Genomic DNA, 27461 nt, shown 5'->3' on the forward strand with positions numbered 1-27461 from the left:
GGGGTTAACGTGGTGTAATGTGAAGGGATCGCACAGATAGTATGGTTGACAATGTGTCCACTTCTTTTTTTTCTGCAGGCAAGACCCAAATTATAATTGCACATACAGAACATTACCACATTATCACTATTTTGCTTAAATGCTTGTGAAGTATTCAAATCAATTTTATTTTGAATAAGACAAATACAAACCCAGCTACCAAATGCAAGCTTTTATAATTTTTTTAATTTAATTTTATTTATTTTTTTTTAAACACATGCAAGACCTCATGTAATACTCTCAAAAGTGATCCCCGAAATAAGTCTAATCTGGTATGTTTAGTACACTGAATTTTTTTCCAGCATTCTCTTTATACAGAACAGTAATGATCAATCTGCAGTCTTCTAAAAACTTAAATATTCAAATAGCTGACAGTAGGTGAAAAGACATCACAATCCACTGGCCTCCCTTCCACCTTTGCTAGAACTGTAAGCACCTGACGACATCACTTTTTTGCTGTGTCTGTCTCTTTTTGCTATTGCGGCAAGCACAGAATGTGCAGACCCAAAAAACAACTACTACTCAAAGAGATGTTATCGTAAGGTAGTAATGATTATGAAAATATGAAACAGTAATACTGCCCCTTTGTAAACCATTTCATCCCTAATTGCGAGTATGCCCCCAACCGCCTCATTTCATCATTCCCCATCCTTTTACCTCCTCAACTAATTCTTCCCAAGTGACCCTGTCAGGGGTTTTGGCCTAATTTGGTGGCAACTGTGATATATTGGCTCAACTATGAGGAGCATAGAGGATGCAGGCAAACAAATAAATACTATAAAGGAGATGTGATATGTAGCTTAACACTTTGGTGCACCACATTTAAAAAGTGCACACACAAAAAATTGTTCCATTTCATTAAACACATACAGAAATGTACTTACATCAACATTTTATACAGTCACTCCACACTTAATGAAAACAAAAAAAGACCACATTGCCTTTCCATAATGCTGCATCCATCCATAGATGCCACGAATAAGCCTTGAGAGTTTTCAATGGGTTTTATGCCTCCAATGAGACTTAAAGACAGTGAGATGTTGCTTAGAGCACACAGAGGTATTCTAGTCAAGGACACAAGCACCATCACTCACCGCACCATTATTTGCTCATATTTAAAGCTGGGTGGCACCGAGGCTACCTGAAGAGCCGTAGCAACACATACAAAGAAGGATGGGTGATTTTAAAGTCCGATGGGTGTGCTGAGCAGCTGGAAACTAAAGGCGATGCAACGCAGGCACACAGAGAGAGGATGGGACGAAGGGCTTTATGTCAGCCCTGTGATATGAGCACTTTTATGGCCAAGTACTTTTCCTGATGTCAGAGTTGGAGAAGAAATCACCATAACGTTGGGGACTAGGAATACTGCCCTTGAGGGCCCACTGTTAGCCGTTCCTGTTTATGGTTGACTAGCAATCAGCCACTGATACAAGACGCACAACCTCTCATCCATCCATGTCAGTAATCAATTAAACAGACAGCGGGAATGAGTGGGATCGTCTAACACAATACCATGTTAAGGTTGATGTAATTTCATGACTAACGCCACCAATTTATTGCAGCTTATTATCAAATCAACCACCTAGCCTGAAGGAACCGCCGAAAGGATCATCTACCGTAACCTTGCTATGCAAGTTGAATTCTCGCGGTATTTGTGAGTTCACAAGCTCCTGAGAATCCATCTTGTACCAAGCCCGCTGATTTTCACCGATCCGGACCCCGACCAATCACAAGGCAACATTGTGTTTAGGGGCAGGATGTTCAGCTGTGACGAACACAAGTATCAAAGCCGTGGGAAACAAACAAACCTAACATGGCGAGACCAGTGGACTCAACTCAACTCAACTTTATTTATAAAGCGCTTTAAGAACAGGCATTGCTCTATACAAAGTGCTGTACATAAACTTAAATATCAGTTTTGCAGTAAACAAGAACAAAGCAAACATTTTGAAGTGCGAATACGTTTATTTAAAATACATTTTACATCAGAAAATAAAGAAGAATTAGGCGAGTGAATAAAGAGATAAATAAATACATAAATAAGTAGACTAGACATCAAACTCATACACACCACAAAACACCAGGAACAAGTCTCATGGTGCGCCAAAAGCCAAAGAATACTGATGTGTTTTAAGACGTCTTTTAAAAAGAGGATAAAGAGGGGGATTGCCTAATATTTAGCGGAAGGTCGTTCCAAAGGGAGGGACCGGCAACAGCAAAGGCTCGATCTCCTCTAAGCCTCCGCTTAGCCCTCGGTACCTCCAATTGAGTCTGGTCTGCTAACCTGAGGCACTGGACAGGTGTGTAGGGGTGTAAGAGCTCAGCGAGATAAGGTGGGGCAAGACCATTGAGAGATTTGAAAACAAATAGAAGAATCTTAAAGTGGATTCAAAATTTTACGGGCAGCCAGTGAAGAGAGGCCATTATATGGGTTATTTGCTCCCTCTTACTGGCACCAGTAAACATTTTGGACAAGCTGGAGACGCTGCAGGAAGGCGTGGCTGATCCCAAAATAAAGTGCATTATAGTAATCCAGCCGAGATGTAACAAAGGCATGGATTACCATTACTAAGTGTTGCTGAGATAGATTTTTTTTACCTTAGCCAGCTGCCTAAGATGAAAAAAGCTGGATTTGACAACAGCGGCAATTTGCCGGTCCAGTTTAAAGTCACTGTCCATCTTGACACCCAGGTTTGAGGCTGTTGGCTTCAGATATTGTGCCAGAGGACCCAAGTCGGCAGGATGAGAAGAGCCGCTGGGACCAAAGACCATAACTTATGTTTTCTTCTTATTGAAGTTCAATAAATTTAAAGCCATCCAGGCTTTGATTTCTTCCAGACAGGACAAAAGAGGCCTCAATGAGAAAACGTCCTTTTTACTACTTAATTCTATTTTCGTAGAATTACTCAGTTTCCTTTTTGAAGAACAACACTGAGAGGAGCTTCATGTATTTTGAGCTGGTAAAGATGTTCGTCTTTTTGTTTAGTACTTTAGATGCTAGACGTGATGAGAAAAAAAAAAAAATCACGGGAGTAACAGTTTGGAACATATCGTGTGTAGTGTGCAGCCACAAGGCACAATCAACTCATCACACACAAACAGATTAATTCATGAATGTTTCCTGGTTAGCCGGAAAATCTTGCAAAATCTCTCGACCTTAAACGTAACTTCAGAGTAAACAATCATGGTGGACCAGTCGTGATACAGCCTGGTTTGTTTTTAGCAGAAAAAAGTGACATAAAAGGCATTGTTTAAAGGAGTGTAAACAGCGTAAGTACGGACTTTCTGTTGCACCATGACTGTTTTGATTTTTGATTCCCCACCCTCTTCCTCGCCGCCTCGCTTTCTGATTGGCTGCACGTCACCGTCAACCGGCTGCGTGCTCGTTTGTCCTCGGGGCACACCACACATAGTGTGAAGTCGGGCCAAAACAATCCAACATGTTGAATATCCCTGATTTGAGATCGGAGCGGCCCAAACAACCTTCCGAGCAGCCGAGGTCGGTCTGAATAGACCACAGTCCACCTCCACCAGGATTATCTGTTAAGAATATCATTTTGATTCCAGGTTGTCCTGTTGGGAGGGGAGATTCGGGGACAAATATTGGCTAATTCTCCTGCCATCTGAGCCCGGGTTTTGGTCTGCAGAGCTTGAGATAAAGTTAACTTGAGATAAAGTTAACAATCAAGAGAGAAACATTGTGGGACAACTTAGAAGTTCAAACAGCCCAGTAATTTTAAGACATAAATAGAAAATTGTTCAGAAATTTTGCCTACCATCCTCATGGATTTGTTGAAAAAAGGTGATCGCACGTTTCATTTATATACAGCTACTGCTGCTCGCCTCTTAACTGGTACATGTAGGTGGGAGCACATAACCCCAATTCTGGCCTCCCTTCAATGGCTTCCTGTACATTTTAGAGCCCACTATAATCTTACATTTATGTTTAAATCTTTAAATGGTCTCACCCCACTTTACCTCTTGTAGCCCCTCCACCCCTTTTGCTCTTGTCTCAAGTCATGCTTCATTTACATTCTAATAATATAAATACCTGCTGCTCGCCTCTTAACTGCATCATGTAGGATGGAGCACATAGCTCCAATTTTGACCTCTCTTCAGTGGTTCCTGTGCATCGTCATCGGCCAAGTATGTAAACACACAATATGATTTTTTTTTCCTCCGGCAGTATTAGCTACACTAGTATTGCAGTAACAAGCAACTATAACAAATGTGACACGTAAGTACAAAGAATCTTTACATAAAGTAAGCGTACCATTAGTGCTGTAGTACCAACCAATGACAGCTGTGCAAACAATGTGGAGATTCACCAAGCAAAGAAAAAGTCACCAGTAGTGTGGTAACTACAATACAATGACAATTGTGCAGATGATGCAGATAATTGTCACACCATTTAAAAATGACCAGTAATGCAATAGCTGTGGTACAATTACTTTATAATAGACATTAAGAGTTTGATTTGTTTTTCAATTTTTAAATGGTCTCACCCCACTTTACCTCTCTCAAGACTCAGCTGCTCCACCCCTGTGCTCTTGCCTCAAATCAGCTGATGAGATGCTCCTGCAGGTATCAAGGACTAAGCAGAGACTCAAAGGTGCTAAAGCAGTCTTCCCCAATCCTGGTCCTCAAGGGCGGGAGTCCTGCAGGTTTTACATGTTTCTGTCCTCCAACACAACCTGATTCTAAAGATTAGGATTGTTAACCAGCTTTTGCAGAGCTTGCTGATGAGCTGATTATATGAATCAGATCTGTTTGGAGGACGGAAACATCTAAAACTGCAAGACTCCTTGAAGACCAGGATTGGGGAAGCCTGGGCTTGAGCTTTTTACGACACTGGTCCCTCTTTTTGGAACCTCCCACCTACCACCAGGCAAGCCCCCTCTGTTCATTTTTACAACTCATCTTAAACCCCATTTTTATTCTTTGGCTGTCAACTTAGCATGAGACTTTGTACTGTTTTAGTACTGTATTGTTCATACTGTGTTTATGTTATTAATTTATAGTTATAATTGTCATGTTAGTTGTTTTTATTTTTAATTTTCACTTCATGCATAACACTGTGTGTAGCTGTGGTTGTTTATAAAGTGCTTTAGAAATAAGGTTGAGTTAAGGTACAATGGTATGGCTGATGAATGAAAGCCCACTTTACATGTACTCCAAAGACCTCTCTTCAGTATCATAGAAGAATGACAGGGTCAGTAAGTTCAAGCATGTAAATTGAAAGGTGTAGAAGAGCCTGTGTGTTGGCCACCTATATGTGAGTAGCTTTTTTTTTTCCGCGCATTTATATGGCATTTAAGTTGTGCAAAAAAAATAAAAAATACAAATAAAAATATATATACTCATATCTTTTACATAAGATATGCATATTAAATTGACATTAAAACTGATTCAAAATCAGTGTACGTTATTGTCTGAACATTTGCACAAGCTATGTGGCATTTAAGTTATGCAAAAGATAGGAGTAGCTTTTTTGCACAAGCTATGTATGTTAAATTTACGTTAAAACTGATTCAAAATTAGTGTACGTTATTGCCTCAACATTTTGCACAAGATTTCTTTTTGAATAAATCAAACCTTGTTTAAATGTTTTGGGGTTTTTTTTTTTAACTTTTGGTTAAAATCGTAATCGTTCAGAATGACAGAGGGGGTGGGGGGGAGATTTTATTTTTTGACTATATCGCCCAGCCCTAGTCCATAGTAAAGACCTGATAGAAAACGGGCGGTAAAGGGTAGTTGTCGTAGAGGAACAAGACTGAATTGGGAAACACTGTAAAGACCCCACCTCCATGAATATTAAAGAGGCCCTGGCAGCAGACAGCCGCGGGTTTACAAACCAGAGTAATGTGTCGGTATGCTGAGGGAGAGGCTCCGTCTGATATCAATTAAATCACAAGTCAGTCTGATGGCCTCTCAATAGTGGAGGAGCCCATTCCCCTTTACCCCTTAGCTCAACTTGGTGTCAACCATCCATCTCTCATTGTCCCCATCGCTATATCCTCACTCTTAGTTGCCATCTTTATCCTCTCTCCCTTTCTTGCCTCTCAAGCAGCCGGTAACTGAATGCACAAATTACTCTCCCACCCACCTTTAACTCACACTAAATCTTTCCCTTTCTTCACTTTGCTGAGCCGGGATATTTTATTCCTCTATCAAATATGCATCCCATTAATTAAGTTAAATTACTCCTGACTGCCAAATATCCCCTGCCTCTATAGGCGTCAACAGAGAAATACATGACTGTGAACCTCCAATGACACGGCCCCAACACTTAACATGAGTTACAGCCTTTTCAGCACTATCCATGGGCAGATTACCAGGCACTTTGGGCTACTGGAATTAACCAGTGTTTGTTTCATCCTCTCTATCCAGCTTATAATAAGTGCACGATAGATGATGCTCACACAGTGAAAGGACTGATATTTTAATTATATACTTTTTTCCATCTGCCTTCCTCATCATGGTTTAATTGCTGTTGTTAATCACTCATTAACTTCCCTCTTTCTTTTCTTCCCACAATATACAATGGAAAAATTGGCTCGAGACAATGCATTGGTACTGAAACATTTATTTCTTTGCATGTGCTGAGTGTTGTTTTGTTTTTATTTAGATTTTTTTTTTCAGTGTTTGCTCCATTTTCTATTACTATTAAACAGAAAGGTGTTGATTATCACGTCCCAAGGTCACAATTCTGTGTGCACTGTATGAGATTGTTATTAAAATAGTACTGGTAGTGAAGAATATTTCTTTGTCTCTGGCACTCAGTAAATGCCGATTTGGGTCCACTTGGAAAACTTCTTTAACAAACAACAGACTAACCAAGCAATCACCATTCGTCTTCGTTACATATCCTTAGTGCATAATTTAAAACATCCATCCATCCATCCATTTTCTTGACCGCTTATTCCTCACAAGGGTCGCGGGGGGTGCTGGCGCCTATCTCAGTTGGCTCTGGGCAGTAGGCGGGGGACACCCTGGACTGGTTGCCACCAATCGCAGGGCAACATAATTTAAAACAAATAATTGTATTACTGGCACAGAACCTGATTTGTCTTTCTCTTATAGATTTAAGAACTGTTTATGAAAGTCAAACCATATAGTACATTCATCATGTCATTACCTCTATACAAAGAAATTTCGTGATCCAAGTTTAAAAAAAGAAATCAAGAATATATAGGCATACTCATATACAATTCTCTCTGAAAAATATGTATTTTTCTTCTCTCCTTTTCCTGTTGCGTTTTTATGAACGTGCATGTGTATGAGTGAGCTACTTTTGCAAAAAACATTAATTTTACAAACATCAGCCCAAGGCTACTAAACACATCTAATCCATTATGCCACACTTTATCGTGTTATGGGGGTAACGGCAGTAAAGCTGTCTCGGTCATAAAGAGTGATCACAGAGTATCGAGTCAAACCAGAACAGAACACCAAGCTCTCCAAGCCATACACAGCCCTTGTTATCATTACAACTGCTCATTCACATACTTAACCTTTCCAGACCAGCCATGCTGCATTATTTTCTAAATGACCTTTAGTATAATTCATTTCATGTCGAATAATGGTGTATTAAAGTCAGTTAAATGCATCAAAGCATAATGTGTTTATTTTGGTGAAGGGGCCGGCAGAACCAGAAAAAGACAATGTACCCAGACACACATTCAAATAAAACCCCATCCTGAAGGCCTCAGTATGCTTCTGCGAGAGGCTCGCGCGGAGGCGTTACGGCGTAGCTCCGCTCGTGCGTTTGCCTTCCGACTTGTGCGCAATACACATCTGTGCTGGAGTTTCACACCAAGTACCGCTGTCGCTATGGCTGGGACGCCACAGAGTGGCGATTCCTCGGCATTTTATGATGGATTCAGGAAGTTCAATTTAATTCAGAAACACGAAACAAAGCCGAGCGGAGAGTAAGTTCATCACCGTGGCAATTGATTATTGCCAATTTGCATCGGTGTCGGCCGTAAACTCGCTAAAACACAACAGCCATGCGCTTAGCGAACATAGTGTTTTTTGTTTTTTTGTTTTTTCAAATTTATTGTTGTTTTCCGCTTCTCGTCCCAGGCACATATCCACATGCACAGCCGTGGTCTCCGAGCAGGAAGTCGATTTGCATGGAAACTATCTGGGCGGGGTGAGGGGAGAGAGAGAGAAAAAAAAAAAGAAAAAGCGCCATCGAACGGACCAATCAGAAGCGAGCTACGCCCCGCCATCTACGGCGTTCAAGGATTGGCGACATGTGCACCGCAGCCGGCCACGAGCGACGCGGCACTTAAAATTCATGGCTCGCGTCGATCATGTGACCTACGGCGTTCATCAACGCGAGAGCAAACGTGGAGGCATAAATTAGGCTTGACGTGAAAGATCAGCCTAACATTGGAGAAGTTTATCACTGTTGCGGGACAGAAACCTCATCCATGCATCCATCCATCCATTTTCTGAACCGCTTGCTCCTCACAAGGGTCGCGGGGGGTACTATCTCAGCTGGCTATGGGCAGTAGGCGGGGCTACATCCTGAACTGGTTGCCAGCCAATCGCAGGGCACACAGAGACGAACAACCATCCACGCTCACAAGCACACCTAGGGACAATTTGGAGCGCCCAATCAACCTGCCATGCATGTCCTTGGAATGTGGGAGGAGACTGGAGTACCCGGAGAAGATCCACGCAGGCACGGGGAGAACATGCAAACTCCACCCAGGAAGGACGAACATGAGTCCTCCGTACTGGGAGGCGGAAAATATAATAGATGAGGTTCTTGCTTGTCACTCAAAGTCCTCAAAATTAGAGGTGTCCCAATACAACTGTTTCACTTTCAATACAATACCAATATTGCAGCCTAAGGTACTGTCCGCAAACGATATTGATGCTTTTATTTATTTAGGTCAGGGTGGGCAAACTTGGTCATCGGGGGCCGGTGTCCTGCAGGTTTTGGAGGTTTCCATTTTCCAACACAAGCTGATTCCAGTCAACAGGATCATTATCCGGCTTATACAGAGCTTGCTGAAGAGCTGATCATGTACCAGCTGTGTTGGAGAAGGGAAACATCCAAAACCTGCAGGACTCTGGCCCTTGAGGAGAGTCTAGAGAGTTTGCCCACCAAAGTTTTAAGTATTACTATTCAAACAAAGAACAACAGTCAGAAACTATAGGTATGAAAAAATATGACCCGTTTATTCCAAACTTTTGGGTTACATAAGACTGCTTGTATATGAATGAGTGCGAATATCTGAGATTGTGGATATAGACCAATATAATCCGATTGTGTTTTTTTGGTTGAAATTGGACCAATATACAATATCAATATTGGATCGGGACAGCCCTACTCAGAAGGTCTAAAAATAGGATACAATGATCAAAAAGTAGTTGAGCTAACAACACAATCACTAAGCATACATATAAGGTGTAGTATTTAATGCCCTTGCTATGTATGGGAAGGGGTAATGTGAGATCTTCATAAAAAGGCTAAAGTATGCAATGATTAAGTATAACTCAAACATTGCATGTGTTGTCTATTGGCCTGACAGGCAGTAATTATGTGTATTATATTTGGCTGGTTAAATTGCACACCACCAGCATGTCACTCTCACACATTATCAAACTATGATGTACAATTATTATTGGGTGGCAGGAGATCAGTGATCAGAGACATTATAATCTCCTCATAGGGATACTTCTCTTCATCTGTAACAACTACTAATATTTAAATGGGAGGGAATAAGGGGGGAAAAAACAAATAGTGCTCAGGGAGTTCTTACTAAAATCTGTTTGAGGATTACAGAGACTCACGTCAATGGAGAAGGAGAGGAGTGTGAATAGACAATAGATGGTCTGCATTAAGTGACGGTTTCTCTGGATAAGCAGCAAGCTAAGATGCTCTTCTACTGCCAGTGCCAGACCTCACAATACTCATACAGGCCGGGGCATTAACACCCATTACTGTGGATGAGCCATGCAGGGCGGAACTGATGGGCTATTCTGGGAACAGACCAGACAATCTCACAAGACATGGGGACATAAAAACCCTGACATGAGCCAGCCCCATCCTGTTAACAGTCAAATCACACACCCAACATGAAATCATGACTATTTATATATTTTCTCTCAAGCACTAAGTCAAGAGAACTGTGAGCATGCAAGGACGCCTCAGCAGCAGGAAAAACAGACTCTGCAAACTTTTGAGTTCTAAGCAACAGTTTTTAAAGTTTTACTTAAATTCCTAAAGTGACACTTAGTTTATGACTCATAATAATAAAAAAGCAGTCCACAAGAGAACAATCCACGCCTTTGATAGTGTTAATACTTGTAAGGCCAAGGCTGAGGGGCTGATATTAAACCAATGCCTCAAAGCATTTAGATTGTTTATGCATAATTTAACACCTACAACAACACTGGATGTCCGTCTGGACCGGAGAGCAGGAGGGTGAAAATGCTGAATGCAGAGCCTTTCTGGTAGATGATGGAGTAGAGGAAGAGGAGGCTCATTAAATGACCAAGCCCCACTGTGGACAAAACATGCTGGGAGGAATACATAAGAACGTAGCACCTCACATGCTGGTGGACTTTTTTAAACCAATTAAATATGAGAAATCTTATCGCGCATGCTAACAGCCAATTTGTGTTTTCTGCTGTTGTTGCACCTTAGGAATTCTTTATAGGCAAATTAAAAACGGATCTCTTTGTTGTGAAATGAAGACACACATATGCAGATCGGTACGATCACTGACAATCATGTGAGTGAGGGAAGATGGCGAGTCAAGTGGCTAAAGCGATGCACAAGACACAGACTAGCCCTCTCTGGTTTGAATGGCAGCATGGTCAAGAGTTCTATATTTGTCCTGGCCTTACATTTGCATTTGTTAATTAAATGCCACAACAATATGATCTTCAACCATCAACAACTTCCCCCAGTCCCAAAAGACATCAACAGCAGTGGACAGGTGAGAGAGGTAGAGCAGACCCATTCACTGAGTATTAGGCCAGAAGTAATCTTGTGGTCTGAAAGTTTAACAAGGGAAATAAGGAAATTAATGGTGAGGCGATAAGAATGGCTCGGTAAAGATGCTCATATTATACTGTTGAACAGGCTGGGAACTGGGGTGGGCTAAAATAGTTTAGGTACTATTTGGAGGAGTGACCAGTTTGTGACCAGTTAACATTCTGAAACTGATTGAATGGCAGTGGGGTCCATCAATGGTCTGTCCTTGGCTCCCTTTTTGTCTATATTATTTACCTTTGGGTCAAATGCTTCAGAATTAGAATGTGTTCTATTCTTGGACCGGGATTACACCGCATGCGTGTGCGTTGTGTCTCCGCTCCGTCGCGTATTGACTGCGTGCTCCGGACACGTGAATTTTATGGACAACACTCACCGGCCACACAAAGCTGTGGTCCGGCAGCTCCGTCGCCGACAACTTCCCACTGTGTCTTGCATGATCGCACGCGATCATGTGGCATTAAAAACGACAAACACACAGAAAGTCTGTGTTAACAGAGAAGCAGACAGAGAGGTGGAATTGCTTTGATTGAACTTACCGTCTACTCCCATAGCTATAACGTTCCAAAGTTGTCCTTATAAAAAGGATGTGCCATGTCATATATAATTTTGTTGCTTTCTACCTCAATTATAAATCTCTCCTTGTCCATGTTCACTGGTGCTTAAACGGTGAATTAAACGTAAAGCATTATGACGTTTTGATGACATGACTGTGAAATAGGATCTGGCAACTATTTTATTCTGATAAGTAACTGGAATTTTTATTTTGAAACTGCATCGGTCTTCCTGTCCTGCTCGATGTGTTCTGTGCTAGTTTGCCATTAATTTATTAATTAAAGTTTATTCCACAGCCATTGTGTGATTCGGCACAAGTCTCCGGTGTTAGCGGCTAGTCGCTAGCTGCTAGCACTGAGTGCACAGCTATCTGCTTTTAAAGTACCGGTAGTCTGACAAATGTGGCTTTGCTTTCTGTTTTTGCCTCTTTTTCAATGATGTGAACATAGGCTGGTTTGTCAGTTCTCCATGTAGAAGAGTATGTGCCTTAAATTACAGTTTGAGGTCTTTTTCTTTCTTTGAGAAAGAAAGAAAGAAAGAAAGAAAGAAAGAAAGAAAGAAAGAAAGAAAGAAAGAAAGAAAGAAAGAAAGAAAGAAAGAAAGAAAGAAAGAAAGAAAGAAAGAAAGAAAAATTTGAATAATTTCCATCCTTATTTTCTTTATAAAACATCCATCCGAACATCCATTTTCTTGACCGCTTATTCCTCACAAGGGTCGCGGGGGGTGCTGGCGCCTATCTCAGCTGGCTCTGGGCAGTAGGCGGGGGACACCCTGGACTGGTTGCCAGTAGAGATAGACCGATATGCTTTTTTCAGGGCCGATACCGATTATCGGTAGTCAAGGAGGCTGATAACCGATATTTGAAGCCGATATTCATTTGCAGTAAAAGTTCAAATGTTGGCATCAAATTTTTGAAAAATGCAAACCCTAACAGTTCTTTACATTGGATTCTCACACTGCACTTTTTATTTTACATCCTTCCATCTGCCGTAAGACGTTGGTGGCGGGGGAGTTAAATGTGGGGGCCACATGACATTACCTTTTATAGCATTTGGGATACTAGTAGTCTTATTCTATAAATGTTATATTTTTATATTTGAAAGTAATAGGGGGAACCCTTTCATTTAAAATTTGAAGTGATTCATATTTAGTGAGATGAATAGAAATGTGTGTTGTTAAAAAAATAAAAATAAAAATAAAATAAAAGTGCATCAATATACATAAATCAAAAATGGATCAATCATTGTTTCATAATCGAATCGTAGCCCCTGAATCGTAATTGCAATCGAATTGTGAGGTGTCCAAAAGATTCTCACCTCAAGTGGCCACCCACTAGTCATGAAGTCTAAAAATACAAATGAAATCTTCAGTGATAGTTTAACTCAAAATTAAGAACAAATCATCCAACAGCAAAAGTTGAGGTTGTGTGCATGTATGGTTCTGTCCTTAATGAATGTGTTTCTGGGGGGTTACTTTGTGTTTGCTCCTATTTATTCATGATGAGGGATGGCCTGGTAATCAATCAGTAATGAAAGCACACACAGGGCCGATTTGTCACCAATGGCTAGCTCTGGCAGGACTCTGCTCTTCTGTGCGTATGATTTGTGAAACTAGGGACTGTATTTAGTAGGGCCATTTAAAGACATATTGGAGGACCGTTCCATATATATGGGTGTGTGTATGTAAAGCGCCACATTTGCAGCACTTGGGAGAAGAGGGGTTTTTCGATAGAGCTTGTGAAACACGAGCTTTTTTTCCTCATTAAAGGAAAAGCAATGCTTAGACCAAAGCCTGCTTGTGCCTGCTGCAATGTACAGTATTTGCAAACATCGTTGAAGAAAATAAATGTTCACTCAGTGGCTGTGGTGGAAGAAAGTTGGCCTGCAAATGAACCAACGGGAGCCATTGACAGAAAAATGCAGATGAAAAACTTAACATCTTTAAATAGTAGGCCTGGGGCGGTTTTTGAAAACCGTTAAAGCCGATCGGTTCAACAGTTTCGGTTCGGCCCGTCTGTTCCATTCAGTCGCTATCACACGACTTTTTTTTTTTTTTTTTTTTGGTCTGTCCCCGTTCATAATCCAATATGGCGGCGTCCATGGTTACGGAGCGCGTCAAGGCCATGCGTCATATCCTTCCAGCGACGCTGTAGCCAATCATATTGCAGCGGGGCGGTTACAGCCTCGGAACAGCTAGCAGTTAGCATGCTACAACACACAAAAGCTGGGGGTAGCGTTTCAGCGGCGCGTTTGCAATGTCAGCAATGGACTTGGAACGAAAATGCGTGGGGTGGCGTGGAATCGGGACAGAAAGGTGAAAAAGAAATGAAACATCCAGGTACTGGTGAGTCTATTTACTTGCTGTTGAACTGTACCGAGCTAACAGCAGTGTTTGTGTTGACTCGCAAAAGTGCTCCACAGAGCAAGATTTGTTACATAAAACGAACGTCGGAATTACAACTGGCTGGAAATCGTCATGTGTTTTGTTTCAAACAGGATCTAAGTTTAACGCGATGATATTCAACGTTAGCATAGCACGACTTAAGTCTTGTAAAACTCGTAGGCAGGTAAATCCCCTCAAAATAAAGGTGGAACGTCTGCAACTAAAGCGCATCTTGTCCGTTTCATTTGAAATCCAGTGTGGTTGTGTTTAGAGAACGTGAATGAAGAGATGAGGTGCATCAGAGGAGAATCAGCTGAGCTCATTCACACATCATGTACACAGAGTAATATACACGACATTTTAGTCTATCATGTTTGATATGACTTATGACACATCCCTGTCTTATGTTCATCAAATAAAACTTATTTAATAACTTGATCTTACAATTTGAAGAGTATAATTATAATTTGATCTGAGAATAATTCAAAGATCAGTGTTTGAGAGAGTCTTTTACTACTACTACTAATAATAATAATAATAATAATAAATTTTATTTATAACCCACTTTATTTAGAAAATAAATCTCAACGTGCACTCGCACTACGGCCATTTCTTCCGTACTGAAGCCTGATTCAAATACATGTCCTTGTGCTATATCTATATTTTTGCAGTAATTGTGCTTTTATACATTTAAAAAAAAAATACAAATAGATTGAGAAGATTTTGTTTTACAATCCAGATTGTTCCACTGACTGAGACCTTGAGTGAAATACATCGTTCTTTTTGTTTTGTTCTATATTTAGTCTTGGAAAAAATGTCTGTTCCTCTTAATTTGTACTCACTTTCCCTTTTTTTTTTTTTTTTTTTTTTTTTTAATAAATGTGGAATGTATATTGACTGGTAAAATTTTATGATGGGCTTTATAAATTTTAAGGTGGTTAAACTCCATCAATTCATCACATTTGAAAGTTTTTTTAGCTGTATAAATAATGGATTAGTAGGGCGGCACGGTAGTCGAGTGGTTAGCACGTCCGCTTCCCAGTTCTGAGGTCTCCGGTTCGAGTCCAGGCTCGGACCTTCCTGGGTGGAGTTTGCATGTTCTCCCTGTGCCCGCGTGGGTCTTCTCCGGGTACTCCGGTCTCCTCCCACATTCCAAAGACATGCATGGCAGGTTAATTGGGTGCTCCGAATTCTCCCTAGGTGTGCGTGTGAGTGTGGATGGTTGTTCGTCTCTGTGTGCCCTGCGATTGGCTGGCAACCAGTCCAGGGTGTCCCCCGCCTACTGCCCAGAGCCAGCTGAGATAGGCGCCAGCAGCCCCCGCGACCCTTGTGTGGAATAAGCGGTCAAGAAAATGGATGGATAATGGATTAGTGTGGTCTCTGTATCCACCACCAAAAAGGACACAGATAGCAATTTGGGTTCGGTGTAGGTTTTGCCAGCACACCCACACACTTAAATGCAATAGGCCAGGTATGGAACAATCAATGAATTATATAACAATAACAAAGCATTCTTGTTCATTGATTCTTTAACCTTGTGTAAAATGGCTACGGTTTGGCTACAGTCTTAGGCCCAGTTGCCAGTAGGAATGTAAAAATTCCCTTAAACCTGATTCGATTCAATTTCTGATTTTCAGTTCCCGATTTTTTATTCGTTTTTTTTTGGTTTGTTGTTTTTTGTTTGTTCGTTTGTTTTTTACAAAATGACGGGACAACCAAATGCCAAAAGATGTTTTTATTTTAGCATCTACATTTTGTCCATGTTAGAAATATATATATATAAAAAAAAAAAAAAAAAAATCTAATAATTTTCACAGTTTAACTATATTTTTAACTGTTTCTCAGGTCTTGTGATTAAGGTTAATATTCTACCCTTGCCACACGCTCTGAGCTCTGTACAGCGAGACATATAGTATGAAGAATGAAGCGCCAGAAATTTTGTTGAAGATTCGTGTTGATTTTTGACCATTTTCATTCACAAGGAAGTTTGTCTTTAAACTTCTAAAATGTATTGCAATACTTGTGCATGTCTTAATGGATTCTGATTTTAAATTATGGAAAGGGGGGCTAACTTGACAGGGCTCTACACTAACTTTTCCACTACTAGCACTGGTACGAGTAACATTTTTAGTTGCTCGCACAGCACAGGATTTGGTCGCACCATTTTTTGTGGAGGTGCAAGCATGACTTTAGGCATACGCAACTCGATATATTTGCAAAATATTTCATTGGAACACGAGATTTGCCTGCAAACAGCAGTGGCTATCAAAACAAGTCAGTAATTTCATATAACTTAACTCATGTGAACATTATTTTGTTTGGCTCATTTAAACTTTTTTCTCCTTCACCTGCTCCTCGGCTGACCTCGCGCCGAAGCTTCTAGATTTCACCAGTTAGACAGCGAGTTAACGGCATTCCAAATAACCAGACTTCGTTTTCCTTTTGTGCTGTTCATTTGAACAATGGCCTCTGACCTTTACCCTCTTTAGGTCGTCGTAAAACTAGAAAATAAAATAACAAACAATGTAATATTAGCTAACTATACACGACACACTTTCATGCTAGTAGCTAGTTACATTGCACATTCAACAATCTCTAATTGTCCTAATTAACTCAAATAAATATATAGTGTTTTTATATTGACATCGCATGTACTTACGGATAATTCTCGTCCAAAGCAACAACAAAAATAAGATCCAACAGTCTGCGTAACAATGAATGTGTTGGAATCACGTGCTGCCACATTGGAGTTGTGTTGAATCTCTATTTTACTCAACAAAAACCAGCAACCACAGGAGGGCGAGTAAAGACTGCATTTCAAACTTCTGACAGGCAGAATAATCTGTATCGTTTGATTTGGCACAGCCCGAAGGCCCTCCTTTATCACTATCATTCTCCTCCTCATTCTCATTTTGTTTTAGAAAATAATCAACTATGGACCGCTTTATTTTTTAAAATTCGCTGCCACCTTTCCCGGCACGGCACGCTACCACACAACAACCACCTCCATTGCTTTTCCGTTACAGTCGGCGCGCGGCGGGAAGGTGGCGGGATCATTTGAACTCTCCAAGCCAAGCTTGCATTCCCCAATGCGTGCGGATCTGCCATAACATTGTGTGGCAAGTCACGTCAACATTGAACCATATTTACAATTTAATATGGACCACCATGGATGAAATATTGCGATTTACGACCGGCTCGCCAGTCGCGAAGCTATTTGTGAATGGAGAGGTCTGCCGCTGGCGCTCTCATTCAAGTGAATGGGAAAATACGACCACATTTTTATTATTATTTTTTTTTTTTAAAACGACAAACATTACAAATCCATCCACAAGTACCTTTTAAATTGTAAATATAGTTGTTGTAAAAGATTATTATATTGATTGTATATACCGTATTTTTAGGACTTTGGTGAAGACCGGCGGGCGCCTTTGGTTCTCTCGCACAAAATGCGTTGCTGTCGGTCAATCAGATGACAGGTGACGACAGCCCCTCTCGTCCCCCGACCACTGGCGCTGCAGAACCAATGCTGAAAGGCTTCTAAACAGTGGTTACAACGGAACCGCTCGGCCCCGAAAGAGTCCCATGGAGGTATCCGGGGACAAAAAAATTCCGCTACAGTGTGGAACCGGTCCGGTGGAAAAGCGCCATATTATATATGTTTGTATGTAAATTGTAGTCTGCGTGTGTACACGTATGTTGTGCCGATCAAGAAGTAGCCAGCCAATCACATTGCAGCGGCTCATGTTTGATTCAAATACTATTGGATTGAGTCGGCGCACAGCGGTGCGCTCTTGTTGCTAGTACGGGAGAGCCAGCGGAGGACATGGCGACTTTCGAATGTACATTTTAAACATAGTGCAGAGGGAGCATTAATGCACTCGCGCCGCGCGAGCGGCATTTTTGTTCACTAGCACGCACTTAAAAGTTGCCCACATTTACGAGTGAAATCCTCGCACCGTTGAGCCCTGCTTGATACGTTTTGCTTCCTGCCCCTTCTCAAAAGTGCATCTTATATTGTGCATTTTTTTCTTCTTTCCTTTACGCTTTTATTGCTGTGCTTGTTTGAGACGAAACAAATGAAAAAAGACCAAACAGATACTGTATCGGCTCAACAATGAAGCCCTCTAATGGACTAATAAGACACTACATCAGCAACACGTATTTCACCGCTGGTGTAATTCATCGCGGCCACAGGCGATAAACAGACGATAAAGTGCCTCATTAAGTATACGAGGCGCCACTTACAAAACTTAAAACATTAAATTGATCAATGTTCTTACAAAGAGCTAACCAAGTTTTTAATGGCGTCGACAAAGACCCGCCAAACAATACCGGATGTCCACAAAACGTGTCCGTCCCCAAAAAGGGTCCGGTTAGAAACAATGAAAAGGTGCGCAAGGCATAACAGTTAACATGACGTTGTGAATCTATCGATGCTTTTATTTATTTTTTTACTTTTTTACATCGAGCGGTTTTCATCGGTATTACATCAATTTTCGATGCGTCGTTAGATTCGTTATATCCCTAGTTGGTAGTAAATGAGGGATGGACATTTTCATTTAGTTTATTTTTTCTAGGAGGAGGAAATTCTAACAGTTTCAGCAAAATGCCTGTAGCTCAAGCTAACTTGGCAGCACAAGGTTGCAGGTCAGTGCCAGGAACCAGCTGTGAATGTGCACCTTGTACGTCACACCTTCTGTCTCTGATTCGTAGTTCTTCAGTGGGTGTAGTGGTTTCTTAAAAATCAAGGTGGCGGTACACAATAGAGACAAAAATATTTGATTTTTTTTTTTTTCCCACAGATCGTTTAACTAATCTACAACTGTCACGTATATACTGTAGCGATAGATTTAAAAAAAAAAAAAAAAAATGATAAAAAGTTTATTGTTCCCTTTGGGAGTGCTTCAGCACCCCCAAAAATGGGCTAAACATGGCACTGGTAGCATGCAAAGACAGTATGGCAAGCATTTTAAGTAGAGTATACACTTAGAAACTTGTTCCAATTCCCTGCAAATGTTTTGCAGTACTGTATGTAACATGCCTACACATTTTGGTAAAATTCAGCAGATCCAAATGTATCCAAATAGTTGCAACACCATTCCACACAGTTGTCTTAAAAAAAAAAAAAAAAAACAACAACTGTACATTCTGATTAAAAAAAGTGGGAAAATCACAGTTTTCCTTCCACATAGAAATGTTCAAATTATGCCAAAGAGTTGACCACAGTTTGTGACACCCATTTTCTAAACTCAGTTCACTTGAGTTGACAACACCATCATGCAAACCCAGTAGATCACAAAAGAGCAAAGTTGCTCAGCACCACTCACCCACAGATGTCGCATCTGTACTCTCTCATGCCAAGGTGCCTTTTCACATGGTTTCTGGCATCTCCCAGTTGAGCCGTTGCAAAATGGCAAATTTTACAAAGAAAGGGCTTTGATCCTGTGGGGGGAAATGAGAGTTAATGCATAGTACTATTAAAAATCTGCAAACATTTCAGTAGAAGTGTTTTGCTTTTTGTACTATTATAATTTCCTGTCATGTGCGCAGCCTTTGTGCGCTGGATAAGAGATGGCAAACGCACTTTCAACAAACTAGGAGGCAGCGTCAGACGAGTACGCCATCGTATGTAAATAGATTGTGGACACCTGGGCTCGCAAAAGTTGTCATAACAGCCGCATTGCAACGAGACTGACTCCGATAATGACTAGGGACGTAACGATAAGGGCAATATCATGATATCATGATATTAAAACTGCCACAATATCGTCATTGTCATGTTCACGATATTTAAAAGCAACACATCTGTTAAAAAAAAAAAAGTCAAGTTGATTTCCATTCTCTGGTGGCTAGTTTCTTAATACAATTTAATTTTCATTAGGGATGTTTTGGCCCTTCTATGTTTAAAATCTACACTAATTGTCAGATAAAGGGGAATATAATATGCCTGTGAACCGACAACCGAGTCAATATGGAGGAACTCAATGTGTGCGTGCATTAACAAGTAAGCGCCTCAATATTAAATGTTCTTAGAGATTGTAGGTGATTTATATGCATTGCTATTATGTACAAAGCTCAATATTATGCCTTTTTTTTTTTTTTTTTTAGTATGAGCTCATATTTTTTTTACAATATTGATTGTGACCTGTTTTAAATATCGCTAACCTCCCCACAATATCGTGATAATTATCGTATCATGAGCTTCATATCGTGATAATATCGTATCGTGATGTTTGGATATTGTTAGATTCCTAATAATGACGAGGAGGAACGTGGCATGTTTTGAAGGAGAAATTGCTCAGCTGTTCAATTCGGATACAGAAGATAAGGATGTTGATGGATTTGTGAATGAAGACTGATCAGAAAATAACGAGAGTACATTCATTGTTAAATCACTGAATAAAGTAGAATTGAAGTCACTGCTTTGCTCCTGTTTTAGTAAGCATGCGGCAATAACGCAGTGCATTTTAGGTACAGGGCAAAGTTAATGCTCTGGTTGGGGGCAGCACAAAATTAGCTGGAGGTGGCCGCCACCATATTTTGAACACAGGAAAAACCCTGCTGTATGTATATTTTCACCAAGCAATTTTACTCATTTTTTCTAATGTTAACCCCTAATAAAGTAATAAAAGAACCAAACTTCATGAATGTTTTTGTGAAAAAGGTATATCTGTTCCAATCACTATCAGAGAAAAATCAGAGTTGTAGAAATAACTGGAAGCTCAGGAAAGCCATGACATTATGTTCTTTGCAAGTGTATGTAAACTTTTAATTACTGAGCACTCAATGTCTACACTCAAGATTTAGATTCAGGTTTTGCTTGAGCAGTCCAGATTACAATTGGAGGGGTCACAAACATGAAAACCAGAAAACTGCCTTTGGGTGAAAAAAGCAACTGTGAAGACGAATGGGATGGAAAAACGGCCCCTTTCCACAAATACTGGCCATAGCCAGTAAAACCATTTGGAATGTCCTAAAGAAGACATCAAATGGGTAGACCAAGGAAAATAACAGCAGTTGGCAATAAAAATACGATTATAGAAAGAGGCCATATCACCCATTCCTAACACATCACACCAACCACAAAAACTGAATTTTATAACTAGTCTAATGTATAACAATTTGTTTGTCAAATGCAAAATCATGCAAATGTAGTTACAGTTTCGGTTTTCATTAATATTGCATCACTTGCGTGATGTGTGTTATGATCATGAGGTATGCGGAACCATTACTTTTAGGCTCAGTCTTAAATCTGACAAATGATCCAAATGAAAAAGTGACCAATTTACCTAAATATGCAAATTCCAGTAGTACCCTCATTGGGAAAATGGAAATGTGCACACGTTTTCTTTAAGGGACAAATTGACAAATCTTTGTGCAGCCTCCTACTACCTTCAGTGATTAATCAAGAGGATAAAAAAAAAAAACTAGGTTGTAATTAAAAAGATCTGGACATGCTCCCAGCCTCAAAACTGGCAGACCCCCATTGAGCTGCTTCACAACCACATAAACAAATTCCAAGAATAAATGAATGCCATATAAAAAGAAAATAATTCACCATAATGAGGGAACTTAAGTAATAATACCAAATGGCATATGGTGTCAAAATTAAGAGAAATTGGTGCTTTGCACAATTACGAAAGGTTTAAATTTAAGAGGGAATGCAATTACATGGAACAAAAGGGGGAAAAAAAATCCTAAACAAGAGGAAGGTAAAGCTATTACTGACTTGTTGTCACAGACATAGACTTTATATTATGATGGCAGAAGACCATACAATATGTATCTACGTATGCAACTTACATGAAGAACAAAATAGCTGTACTCACATTTAATGTGGTATTTAATTTTAACATCCAATTTACAAAATTTGAAGAAATCATACATTGGCAGTTATAGATCATATTTAGCACAAACAAATACTAACAAATTGTTTGTTTTTACTTGTGAAATTTGTTTGAATGCATGACAATAGCTACAGTACATACGCCATCCACAGATGGATAAAATGGATTGTGGATTCGAAAGGCTCATTAATGCTTGAGCAGACGAGGGGGGATGAAACATTCAAGGCAGAAAAGGGCATTTATTGATGATTCCCTCACATCTCATTCATGTATTAAGTTGATTTTAAAAGCAATTAATACACATGGTCAGGGAAATGTAACAGAACACCGTATGTTCTTAACCTGTCGAACATTTCCCAGTCAAAGCCCTGAGCAATGCTCTGCTTTGCATTATAAATGACAGGATAAATCTTAATGGATTGGGGATAATCAACTAGCCATGAAGGCTGCCATACACACACATTCACTACACATTCTAACACTTACACACAACTGTGGACGTCCAGGCACAAGGGAAATTAAAGGCTTTGAATACGTCTGCATTGATTATTTTAAATTATTAGCCCACCTCTCTTTGGACCTCCAATGCTTTTAGCCTCAGCTTTAACACATTTACAGAGACTTATTGACTATAATTACAACTGAGTCTTGGTAATGGACACATCAATTATGAGTCGCACATGTCTCTGACCATGCAAGCGTTGCTCAGGGAATCCCAATCTGTGGTCCATTAGCGTTTCTCTCACTGGTCTGAAGCCTAATCAGTCTTTGCCGTCACATCTACTGAAACAGCTTTTACCTGGCTATAGTAGATATAGAAGATTAGCTTTACCATAGGGCTGTGTGGCAATTTGGCAAAAAGAGGTTAAGAAAATGGATGGATGAATATGTGGATGGATGGATGGATGTATGGATGGATGGATGTTATAGTTCATCTCCCCTTTAGCTTTGGGTTTAAGTTTAAGTTAAGTATTCAACTTATATCCAAATTATGTAAAGTGCTTAAAAATATGTGGTAAGGTCACACAAGTACAGTGGACTTACAATATGTAAGGGTAGTAAAATAAAATACATCACCCAAACTTTGCCAGTCACATTTACAAAACATAAACACTGTAGTTACACTTTACTGATAAAAAGATCACATCTGATCTGAATTGATTAATGTTGTTCATCTGTTTTTTTTAAGCCTATATATTGGGTGATACTTAAAGAGTGAGAAGATTTTTGGCCCAAAGTTCAGTTCTAGGTTTAACGTTTTCTCTCAATCTATACAACATCAACTACACAGACACAAGGTTTCACTACACCAGCATTTTTATGGCCCAATCTACCCTATCTTGCCATGGCACTTTCAGCTCATTTTATGGCCCAATTTAGTCTGCTGTGCCCTGCCACTGACAGTTCATCCCATCTGTATAATTGTCAAGTTTTTACTTACATTAAACACCTTGTCAGTTTCAGAATAAGAACAGCTTTTAATCGTGCATTTTATTGAGCTGTGACATGGTTTCAAAAATACATTAAATTTGGTTTTATGTTGTTCTTGTGTGACTTTCACTATGATTACCATTTTATTATTTCTCTTTCTAACTAAACATGGTTACAGTGTGACATTGACCAATCCCAAACATAGGATTGTTTCTCTTTTACTAGCTAGATGTTTCCTTTACTTTGCTAGCATTTTTTTTAACCGTTTTGTCTTTTAAGCTTGTATTTTTTTGGTGTGTTTTTGTTGTCATTTTAGTTTGCATTGAGATGGGACTTTTGGTTTGAACTCAGTCCGTTATGAGTTAAAGAATTTCACAAACTGCTGTTTGCACAGAACTGCACTAAGCGTTCCGTTTATGTTGCGTTCACCTATGAATTTTGTTGTTTTCGTTGTTAACTCTTTTGACTGCCAAACAACCCCGACAGTGCCAGCTGATTTCGAGCATTTTCACTCATCTTTCAAGGCAAACAAAATATTATGCGCTATGACTATATAAACATAAAAAAGTAAGTTTCTACCTTATTCCTTTCTTTAGTAATCACCATTTGAAAATGGCTCATTTGAGTGGCATAAGCGAAAATAGAAAAAAAAAAAAAAGTAAACGAGAAAACGAGCTTTTTGTGAAGATACATTTTTTGGACAACAGTGACTTTGACACTAATATTTTTTTTTTCGTGACACTGTGAATTAGATTTAAAGTGACAAAGACTTTGATCATTCACGTCATCGTTGAAAACGTTTGATTTCATCACATTCGTCATGTTTCATTGTAATTTGATACACTCGTCAGCCCATTGAAAATAGATACAATGCTGCCATCTGCTGGCCATAGTTAGTGGCTGTTTTGAGATTTCACAACCCCAATGACAAGGCAGCGGTGAACAAGACGTTGCACTGCCCATTGAGAAAAAAAAACTTAATAAACGTCGATTAACGTTTATGGCGGAATTCATTAGGATTTCATCGTACGTCATTAAACGTTTTTGGCGGTCCAAAGAGTTAATAAAATTGGGGGGTGGGACAGGGGGTTGAATGACTTAATTGCTTCAAGCTACTGTTCGCAGAAACTTGAATTTTGAATCGCTGCTGGCTGAAAAATGAAACCTCACATCCGCAGACAGAAAGCGGGAAATTCTAACCTGAATTCTGTCTGAAATCTATTGGCCAGACTTGCAGGAGTACACATTGTGAACAGCTAAGGTGTTAATCTACTAATTAGAAGATGTTTCAGTCATAAATGGTCAAATTAAAGGCTATCGTAAAGATATTTTTGCCTAATTGTTACAGAAAGCAGCTTTAAGTGCACAACGGTAATCATATGCAGTAATTATAATGTAACTTAGTTAATGCAGTAATTTGATTAGACATTGCGAGGAAGAGAGAATACAAAACAACATACATACCAGTATGTGTACGAATGTGTGCCAGGAAGGCCATGGAATTGCTGCTCTTGCACACCTTGCCACAGTACTTGCACTTGTTGCCTTGGTGCTCCTCCCGCTCACGATTTATCTGTTCTGTGTCCTCAATCACATACTTGTTTACTTGCCTCAGCAGCTCATCATGTTTCTCCTTGATGTGAATGAACAGCTCTTGCTCTGTTTCAAAGCGATCTGTGCATTTTGTGCACTTAAAGCACGCTTTGCCATCATCGCGCTCATCAACGCTGTTCTGCTCATTTCGGATGTGTGAAGCGCTGGTCAAGTGTTGATGCAGGTTGCTCTCAGTGTAGAATGACTTGCCGCAAACCATACAGTGGAAATGTTTATCCTTGGTTGGGTGCTTCATTGAGATGTGCACATTCAGGCCGCTTAGGCCGTCTGCCAAAAAGCCACAGTCGTCACAGCGAATTCGGGTGTTTCTCACTTTGGCTTGAACGCTCACTTGCTTGTGTTCAAGCTTTTTGACATAATGTGGCAAGAGCCCAGAGGGCACTGGTTCTTCTCCTGTTATGTCTTTAACTGCAGCTGCACCTTCGAGAGCAACGCCCTCCGGCGATGCCTGCCCCTGCTCAGGTAGGGCCTTTACGGACATAATACAGGTATCAAAGGGTCGGGCAGTGGACATTCTTGTCACTGAACCACAGCGTTCTTTTGTGCTGGTACCGTCAGTGCATTCGTAATGTTCTTCTTGAATTTCTGGTGGCGATTTTTCCACTTCAACTTCAATTTCTGCTGGGGGCATATTATCAGACTGTGCTGTTTGCCCTACTGTACAATCATCACCAGAAGCACATGAAATACTCTCTGGTTGCTTTTCCTCTGCCTTGCCAGGTAGTATGACCACAGTATCAACAGGCTCAATAGGGACAGGAGATGCCACTGTGTACCGTTTTTTTTCTTTCTGGCTTAGCTTCGGATCATCTGGGATTCTCAAAGGTTTGGACTCAAGTTTAACTGTTGCACCGCTAAGATCAATAACCTCATTGAGTACTGCTGGGGTCTGTGAAGACTTTTGGCCACCATTCTCTTGTTGTGCCTGGAATATCTTCCTTTTCTGCTTGTGTCTCTCTGTGCCAGCATGGCGAGACATTTCCTCGCTTGTTACAGCGTAGTAACTGCATGCCAAACAGACATATTCAAATGCTCTGGTGTGCTTTTCATTCACATGGAGATTAAGGGAAGCAATTGAGTTAGCTCTAAAATTGCAGTGACTGCAAGCAAGAGAGTCAGATTCTTTTGGGGCTGTGTACGACGGTGTTTGCTCATCTTCACTGTGTTTTTCCGAGTCTTGAGATTCCTGCTGCATGTCTCTGGTCTCTGAAGCTTCATTTGGTTCCTGGGATTGTGTATTTGTGGGTTCCTGGGGTAAAAGGCCTGCATGCTTTTTGACAGGGCTGCTATTTTCACACTGCTGCACACGTTTTCTGTGTTTCTTAGTGATACAATGGCGATCAATGTCTCCTTTGGTCACACAGCTATAGCAGCACAGAGTACACTTGTAAACATACTCCTTGCTGTGTTTACGACGGACATGAACACTAAGGTTGGCAGCATTGGATACTACCAAGCCACAATAACCACATTTGGTTGAAGCAACTTGTTTGGGTCTCCCTCTTTTAGGTTTTGGAGGCTCCAAGTCCAAATCTTCTTCATCTACAGCAACTTTAGCAGCCTCCAGTTGCTCTTTAAATTCCTGAGTCACACCACACATGTCGTCTCCACGCCCATCTACTTTGGCTACCTTCTCAACACAATCATTGGAGGAATGAGAAGAACTATTTTGCCTACTCCGATTTTGTTTGTGAGTTTCTGAGCAAAGGTGTTTGTCCATCCATTGAGATGTGGCAGAAAAGAAGTTACATAATTTACAGCGGTACCAATCCAAGTCAGGGTGCTTGATGCGAGTATGGCTTTCCAGTAAAGAAAGTGTGGAAACCCTTAAATCGCAGTTTGCACATTTTATCTTAAATCTGTTCCCTTTACAATTTGGGTCCAATTGCGCAGGGGTTATCTTGACAGCACTATCAGTGTTCTCAGCATCCTCTTCTTCCTCCATGTACTCTTCTGCATAAACTGAAAGACATTTCAAAGACACAGTTACTTTGGCAGTTCAACTCTAGATGTATATTAACAATGTTGACCACAGATACCTCTTGCTTCCTCCCCAATATTGGTGGTAACCAATTTATCACTACCAGAAATTAACTAAATTAAAAACATCAATGTGTATGTTGAACCCGCTCGGTTACATTACAAAACCGAAACTTTCACAAACCGATGTAATATTTCCCATTTAAATAGATGGAACTATTTGTAATTAATCTGTTCCAGCCACAGAATAGCATTATAGTTTCCTTATTTTGATGCTCATGTGAATAAAGATAAATTCTCTGCAATATAAAAATGGGCGAAAACATTATTGATGATGATGAAATAACAGTGGGTTTTCCAGCAGATCATTGTGGTGTCTTGGCTTTTTTGCATACAGTGATGTTTACATTGACTGATTACTGCTGGTTTTAAACACGGTTCTACATTAAGCCCTCAAGACGATGGCCCCATTGGGTCAGTAGGAGCCATGTTGTATAATACAAACAAGTTCAAATATTACTTCATATTTCAGGGTTCCTACACATTTGAAATTTCAAAATTCCGTACTTTTTCATACACTAATTTCCAGACTT

At 40.2% G+C, this 27461-nt stretch overlaps 1 protein-coding gene across 1 annotated transcript in view; it reads right to left on the bottom strand.

The window, feature by feature from the left end:
• The window catches only part of znf407 (zinc finger protein 407), a 202337-nt gene that overhangs the window by 165577 nt on the left and 9299 nt on the right, over positions 1 to 27461 (bottom strand). The window contains exons 3-4 of the mRNA XM_077527742.1: positions 24739 to 26850; positions 19324 to 19438 (exon numbers count right to left, since the gene is read on the bottom strand). Of these exons, the coding sequence (XP_077383868.1) occupies positions 19324 to 19438; positions 24739 to 26850 (2227 nt within the window). The remainder of the gene's footprint in view (positions 1 to 19323; positions 19439 to 24738; positions 26851 to 27461) is intronic.

Source organism: Festucalex cinctus, chromosome 7 (assembly GCF_051991245.1).
Source record: "Festucalex cinctus isolate MCC-2025b chromosome 7, RoL_Fcin_1.0, whole genome shotgun sequence".
NCBI lineage: Eukaryota > Metazoa > Chordata > Actinopteri > Syngnathiformes > Syngnathidae > Festucalex > Festucalex cinctus.